The sequence below is a fragment of the Triticum aestivum genome, chromosome 3D (assembly GCF_018294505.1).
Source record: "Triticum aestivum cultivar Chinese Spring chromosome 3D, IWGSC CS RefSeq v2.1, whole genome shotgun sequence".
In the NCBI taxonomy this organism is placed as follows: Eukaryota; Viridiplantae; Streptophyta; class Magnoliopsida; order Poales; family Poaceae; genus Triticum; species Triticum aestivum.
In genome coordinates this window covers 612889595-612897774 of record NC_057802.1, presented here as the reverse complement: position 1 = coordinate 612897774, position 8180 = coordinate 612889595, and the positions used below count along the sequence as shown (strand labels likewise).

At 48.0% G+C, this 8180-nt stretch overlaps 1 protein-coding gene across 1 annotated transcript; it reads left to right on the top strand.

Moving 5' to 3' along the window:
- Nucleotides 1–4182: 4182 nt before the first annotated feature.
- Nucleotides 4183–7926, top strand: LOC123080994 (protein FIZZY-RELATED 3). The gene is made up of 9 exons (XM_044503951.1): nucleotides 4183–4973; nucleotides 5067–5189; nucleotides 5277–5381; nucleotides 6099–6278; nucleotides 6398–6655; nucleotides 6751–6852; nucleotides 7181–7243; nucleotides 7331–7399; nucleotides 7546–7926. The coding sequence occupies exons 1-9, from the start codon at nucleotides 4476–4478 to the stop codon at nucleotides 7597–7599; spliced, it is 1452 nt and encodes a 483-aa protein (XP_044359886.1). The 5' UTR covers nucleotides 4183–4475; the 3' UTR covers nucleotides 7600–7926.
- The last annotated feature ends 254 nt before the right edge of the window (nucleotides 7927–8180 follow it).

Here is an 8180-nt window from a genome sequence, read left to right as displayed (position 1 = left end):
AAAATTCATCACAACTTAGCCTCTATCGTGAAGAAAAAGTGTCATGAGTGAGCATTTTTTAATTCTATTTTTTTGTGGAGTCTATTGCAAAATACCGAGTATCTTTCCCCCTTTATTGTCATGGTATGGTACTCCTTTGGCTGACGTGATGAAGCAAGTCTACTTTTGTCTCCGCATGGAGATATCATTAGTCAGTGTACAAGTATAGGCATATCGATTGTGTCGGCCATGGAGAAGACAAATCTAGACATTAGGGAGTAATTGTTGTTGTTTTCGGCAAAGAATCAATTGCCGATACCGTTATTTGTAGAAACTATAATCAAACAAGAAACTTAATAAATATACATTCGGTACCGTTACAACTTGAAGGAGTCCAATGTCGTTAGGTCATGCTAGAATAGAGGGAGGCAAGGTGTTGTCAAAAGCATGGGTGCCGTGCCAAACTGTCGCGGTGCAACGTGGGAGGGGGGAGGGTCTGCATCAGGAGCGTGGGTTTTAGGGATGGCACCCACAGGGTTTGGGTACGGTGGAGCCACCCCATACCTTTACTTGTCCCATTTGAACATACCCATCACTCATACCCATACCCTCTAGTGGGTACAATTTTTTCCCATACCCATCACCCGACAGGGTAAATGGGTACCCGCGGGTAAAAATACCCATGTTTGAATAAAATTAATTTGAGCATCACATTATTATGTACAATAACATACAATCATATTTTATAAACAACAACACATAATGACATCAATACATACTTATAAACAACAACACATCCTAAACAACAATACATTCTATAAAAATCAACACTTTCTTGTAAAGCACGACACATCAAAACATCAACACATAGTCATAAATAGTAGCGCATAGTCATAAATTTTAAGTTGACAAACTCACGATAAAGTGTAGAGTTAATTTATCCATATTTGTTAGATTTATAAGGGTACATGCATACACGGGTATGGGTCATGTGAACCCATGCCCGTACCCGCTCTACCCGATGGGTTTGAGATTTTCCTATTTATATACCCATGGGTAACGTTTTGTCTCATACCCTTACCCTAATAGGGTTTTTACCCGCAGGGTACGTGGGTAATGGGTACCCATTGCCATCCACAGTGGACGTTGCGCCAAGAACCAACTTCAACTCAGGAGAGGGGAGGCTGTGGCATGAGAGGGGCCATCGTGCCAAAAACCCCCGCTTATGCGTATTTTCAAATTTGATCACACTTAGCCATTTCAATAATAGATTTTGTCACAACGTGTAGTTAGTTCCCAATGTTATCACAACTTAACCTCTTTTGTAGTAAATTTTTGTCACAAGTTAGCTTTATTAATCTATTTTTATGTGGAGCCAATTGCATAACACCGAGCACCTTTCTCCCTCTATTGCCATGGTATGGTTCTATTTTGATTGACGTGACGAAACAAGTCTAGTTTTGTCTCCGCTTAGAGATATCATTAATTGGTGCACAATAGGCATATCGATTGTGTAGTGCACGATGGAGACAAATCTAGACATCAAGGAGTAAGTTTGTCATTTGTAGTGCATGCGAATACCGTTATTTGTAGCAACTCTACTCAAATAACCAACGTAATATGAATGTCCATTCGTTACCATTACAACTGAAGGGGTCCATTGTCGTTAGATCACACCGGTATAGGAGGGGGAGGGGGAGGGCTGGACGAAGCATGTGCGCTACACCAAAACGCCCAATGGCGGAGGTATAGAGGGTGGATGGAGTGGGCCACCACCCATCTTGATATTGGGAAATAACCCTTATTATATAGAGAGGCTAATTTTCTTAAGAAAGTAAATAAATTTATAAGTAAGTTGCACTGTTGGCCCACCCTGGCCCAGTGGGCTAGGTCTGCCACTGATCACAACCTAGCTCTTTTGATAACACATTTTTTCAAAACCTACCACTTTTATTCTAGAAAAGATCACTTGTGTTGTTTGATGCGGAAAGATTGCAATCTCTGCGAAGCTTGTGTTGGAAGGAACAATCTACACACGTTGTCTATACATGTGTGATGATCCACACAGAGCCCCGCATGTCAGCATCATCGGTAACAGCTACTCTGCTACGCCGACAAATGTACCTTTGTCTATGCTTGGTGTATAAATTGGGCATATGGATTTTGTCGGGCACGACAAAGACAAATCTGGACATCAGGGAGTAAATTTTGCCGTTCCTCGTGCAGAATGAATATAGTCAGTGTGCGCCGATACCGTTTTTTTTGGAAACTCTACTCAAACAACCAACATAAGGAATGTTCGGTCAGTACCGTTACAACTCGAAGGGGTTTGATGCCATTAGATCATGCGGGGATAAAGGGTGGCGGAAGCATGGGCGTTGTGCCAAAATCCCACTATACGATGTGGGTGGAGGGGTGGCGGAAGCATGGACATTGCGCCAAAATCCCACGACATGGTGTGAGGTGGATGGAAGATTGGTGGGAGAGTGGGTGGCGTGCCAAAACCCCACGCGGGGATGAGGAAGGTTGTTGTGGGAGAGGTGTTATCGCCCCATAATCCCCCACGCGCACACCATCCCGCTGTAGTCATTTTCAAATTTGATCACAGGAACATATTTGGGCAAAACCTACCCCTTTTGATCTAGAAAGATCACTAGATGGTCAAATCTTGTGTTGTTTGATGTGGAAAAGATTACAATCTCGTCGAAGCTTGTGTTGGAAGGAATACACAAGGCACACACCTTGTCCGTGCGTGTGTAATGATCCACATGGGGGCCCTGCGTGTCGGTGCCAACGATAATGGCAACGGCTACACTGCTCCGCGGGAAAGTGTACTTTTGAGTCCGCTTAGAGATATCATTAACTGGTGTACAAATATGGGCATATCGATTGTGTCGGGCATGATGAAGACAAACCTGGATGTCTGCAAGTAAATTTTGTGTTTCCGTGAAGAATTAATATAGTCCATGTGCGTCGATACCATTATTTTTGGAAACTATACTCAAACAACCAACATAAGGAATGTCTGGTCGGTACCATTACAAAGGAGTCTAATACCGTTAGATCATGCAGGGACAGAGGTTGGCGGAAGCATGGGCGTTGCGCCAAAATCCCACGACACGGTGTGAGGCGGATGGAAGGTTGGCGGGAGACTGGGTGGCACGCCAAAACTCCACGGTGGACGAGGGGGCGGCGAAGGTTGTGCCCGGAGAGGTGTTATCGCCCCATAACCCCCCACGCGTGCACCGTCCCACTGTAGCCATTTTCAAGTTTCATCACAGCTCTTTTAATAGCATGTTTTGTCAAAGCCTTTTGATATGGAAAGATCACTAAAGGATCAAATCTTGTGTTGTTTGATGTGGAAAGATTGCAATCTCAGTGAATCTTGTGTTGGAAGGAACACACATGGCGCATACGTTGTCTCTGTGTGCGATGATCCACACGGGAGCCCTGCTTGTCAGTGCGAACGACAACGACAACGACTACTCTGCTCCGCCGGCAAGTGTACTTTTGTCTCCGCTTAGAGATCTCATTAACTGATGCACAAATATGGGCATATCGATTGTGTCGGGCATGGCAAAGACAAATCTGGAAGTCTGGGAGTAAATTTATCGTTTTCCGTGAAGAACGAATACAGTCCGTGTGCATCGATACCGTTATTTTTGGATACTATACTCAAACAACCAACGTAAGGAATGTCCGCTCGGTACAGTTACAAAGGAGTCCCATATCGTTAGATCATGCGGGGACAGAGGGTGGCGGAAGTCTGACGTCGCGCCAAAAATCCCACTATGCCGTGCGGGTGGAGGGGAGGCGGAAGCGTGGGCGGCACGCCAAAATCCCACAACACAACGCGAGGCAGATGAAGGGTTGGCGGGAGAGGGGGTGGCGCGCCAAGACCACACGGCGGCGCGGGAGGGGGGAGGTTGCGTCGGGAGAGGGGCCGTCGTGCCATTATCCCCCACGCGCGCGCACCGTCGGCTCGTAAGCCATTTTCAAATTTCACAACAACCTAGCTCTTTTGGCAACAGATTTTGTCAAAACCTAGCCCTTTTGATCTGGAAAGATTGCCACAAGATCAAATCTTGTGCTGGAAGGAACACAAGATCGCTCCAAAATTGATGTGTAAAGATTGCATCCGGTGGAGGCTTGTGCGCGACGAGCATATCCGCACGGGGGGGGGAGCGTAGGGCGGGCCCGGCCTGTCGGCGTCAGCGGCAACGGCTACTCTGCCTCGCCGGCGCAGACACAGCTCGCCGCCCGCATTAGAAAAAGGCCAGGTATAATACGCCCAGCGCGTGCCGCTCCACCCCACCCCAGGTTACCGTTGCAGCCTCAGCCCCATCCCCATCCCCATCGCCACCGATCTCGCCGCCGCCACCCACCCACCCCTCGCCGCCGGTCAAACCCTACCCAAAGCCGGCTTCTTGGTCGGCAGCTGGGTCGAGCGGCGGAGCGGGAGAGGCTAGGCTACGACGCAGATCGGTCCGGTCACCATGGCGGCGGCGGCGTCCGGCGCGTCCGCGGGGGCGGGGGCCAAGCCGGGGCGGCTGAACGTGCCGGCGGGGATGGCGGGGTCGCTCCGCCTGGACGCCTCCTCCCCGGCCTCGTCCTCCTCCTCCGTGGCGCGCCTGCTCGAGATCCCCAAGACGCCGTCGCCGTCCAAGGTCACCTACAGCGACCGCTTCATCCCCTGCCGGACCTCGTCGCGCCTCCACAACTTCGCGCTCGCCGACCGCCCCTCCCCCGGCTCCGGCTCCAGGGACGACGGCAGCGCCTACTCGCGCCTCCTCCGCGCCGAGCTCTTCGGGGGCGACGCCTCCCCCGGCGGCGACAGGCAGGACTCCCCCGGCTCCAACAACCTCTTCCGCTTCAAGACGGACCGCTCCTCCGCGCCCTCCTCCCCCTTCGCCGAGAAGCTGGACTGCGCCGGCGGCGCCGGCTCCCCCACCCCCAAGAAGGCGCCCCGCAAGGTCCCCAAGACACCCCACAAGGTTCGATCCGCCCTCTCCTTTCCACAAACACCTCTCGTGCACCGAATTCTCCGATCTACTACTAACCGGTTTGTGTTCGTCGCCGGCGTGCAGGTGCTGGACGCGCCGTCCCTGCAGGACGACTTCTACCTGAACCTCGTCGACTGGTCCTCCCAGAACATGCTCGCCGTCGGCCTCGGCACCTGCGTCTACCTCTGGTCCGCATCCAGCAGCAAGGTGCGTTTCTTTCTTTCTTTCTTTCCATCTTCTTGTTGCATCCATGGATCACGCGCAAGTCAGATTGCTAATGGCACCGTCATCCAGGTCACCAAGCTGTGCGATCTGGGGCCGAGGGACAGCGTCTGCGCCGTGCACTGGACGCGCGAGGGCTCCTACCTCGCCGTCGGCACCAGCCTTGGAGACGTCCAGGTATAATCTTCAGCTGATGCACATTGCAACAAAATCTCAGAACAGGGCAAAGAGATTAGACAATGTAGTCCAGATAAGTCGGCTTGTTTGGTTCACGACTTGCAAAATTGATATCAATGATGCACATTGGAAGAAAATCTCACAGCACACAAGATTAGAGAATTGGAAAGCTATTTGTTTTATTCGCTTCAAGTATATTTCTAGCACATCACAAGACAGAGCTGTTTGTTTGTTTGTTTTACTGTATCACGTACAACTCTAAGATCATTGATGTGAGATTTTCACTGTTTTTTTAATACTAGTAGATCACAATACAGAGCTTTTTGTTTGTTTGTTTTACTGTATGGAAGGCTGATTTGATTTGATTCACATTTGACATCTCTGTCTGCAATTTCAGACTATTTTCCACTTGAGTAAGTCAGCATCAGAGTTTCAGCAAAACTCTGAAGTAGATATTGTCAATCTTGTGTGCCAACAACATATGGCATATAGCTGCCTGTACTTTCAAACTGTTTTCCACTTGAGTTATCTTAAGAGTTTCAGCAAATACTCTGAAGTAGATGTAATCAATCTTGCGTGTCAAGAACATGGCGTATAACTGTCTGCACTTTCTTTCAAACTGTTTTCCACTTGAGTCAGCTTAAGAGTTTCAGCAAACACTCTGTAATCAATCTTTTGTGCAAGAACATGAGGTATAACTGTGTATTTTTCTGGCAGATTTGGGATAGCTCTCGCTGTAAGCGGATTAGGAACATGGGAGGACACCAGACCCGGGCGGGGGTGCTAGCTTGGAACTCAACCATCTTGTCCTCCGGCAGCAGGGACAAGAACATATTGCAGCATGACATCCGTGTCCCCACTGACTACATCAGCAAATTTTCTGGCCACAGATCAGAGGTGAGACTTCTTCTTCCACTCACTTGCATCGCGCATTACAAAGCATCCCGATCCTGTGTAACACTTGGATTTCTTAAGCTCTTTCTGAATGTGAGTTGATGATGAATCTTTCTTTCCAGGTCTGTGGGCTGAAATGGTCGCATGACGACCGCGAGCTTGCGTCTGGTGGAAATGACAACCAGCTTCTAGTATGGAACCAGCGGTCGCAGCAGCCGGTGCTGCGACTGACAGAACATACCGCCGCGGTTAAAGCGATAACATGGTCACCCCACCAGCACAGCCTGGTGGCATCAGGAGGCGGGACGGCTGATAGGTGTATCAAGTTCTGGAACACTGCTAATGGAAATATGCTCAACTCAATTGACACAGGCAGCCAGGCAAGTTCTATATAGTTCTGGACGAGACCTATCTCTGATGTATGTTGCTCTAAATAAATGTGTGCTATTGTACTCATTGCCGCTTTCTGTTGCAGGTTTGTAACCTTGCCTGGTGCAAGAATGTCAATGAGCTTGTGAGTACCCATGGGTACTCCCAGAACCAAATAATGGTGTGGAAGTATCCATCTATGTCAAAGGTAAGCTTATATGCATTTGGTGGAACGTTCAGTATTAAGATAATTTTAAACTGGTTCATGGATATATAGCTGGAAAAAAGCACTGCAAATAATAATTCATTCTGCAAGTTAACTGGGCGTTCTCTTAGCTTGCTTCTTGACAACTCCTTATTTAACCTGTCGGCTCTGTAACAGGTGCTTTAGTCACTGAATGCTTCAAACTTTTAATATCTGTATCACTGCATGCTGAGCTAACTTTTGATACTGTGCAAATGTTCGTGGGGAGAAGTGTACATCAGTGCACTACTGGAATGACACCCTCAGTTACTGACCATAGAACTTTGGACAGGTTGTGACTCTTACCGGACACACGCTGCGTGTGCTTTACCTCGCAACGTCCCCCGATGGACAGGTAAATCCCATTATTCAGAATCAAATATTGCCCTGCCTAGGAACATTGCGAATATGGTAATGTAACACGTCCTTCCATTTTGTACAGACAATAGTAACAGGAGCTGGCGACGAAACTCTTAGGTTCTGGAACATTTTCCCTTCAATGAAAGCGCAGGTAGGCTTCCTTGAAGAGCTGGAATCATTTCAATGGATTTTTTCTTTCTCGAACACGCACCCCAATGTGTGCCCATTTTGTTTCTTTAGAACATGAACCTTTGACTACTTCTAACTTGTGCCACCACTTTGCTTACACTCATTCAGGCTCCCGCTCGTGATGCTGGGCTCTTTTCTTTTTCGAGAAGCCACATCCGGTGAGAAGTTGCAGAGGGACCGACCAAAGCAGAAGAAGATATATATGTGACTGTGCCAAACATATTTTCGTTGCCTGTGCAGTTCTTGAGTGATTCTGTACATTTCGTGTGGCCTGATTTGATCCATTATTCGTTGCCCATTAACTTAACTCATTCGTTGTAGTAGAAACTCATAAACTCTGCAAATGTAAGTCTTGTTCGACAGAAAATGTTAGAGAGAAATGGAGACCAACCAGGGCCTCCATGTACTTTTAAATCAGACAATGTTGTGATTGTGCTTGTGTTTGTACTCAGACCTGAAGATGATATATAGCTCAAACTTGTGAGGCCATGTCTTGTTCTTGTTGCAGCAACTGTTTGTGCCTTAGCACTCTGCCTTGTTCTTCTTTCATTGGCAACTGGTCTCCTCTGCTTTGGATTTAGGTTCTACATTCTGAGCAGGCTCATGCTGCACCATCTGTATCTCTGCCTCAGGGTGTACATTAAGTTCATAGACTCTGTAGCTGTAGGCCTATGTAGGACATAACACAGGAGGTAACTCAGATACAAGAATTCAACCACATCATCCAAGCTCTAGGCTCTCCC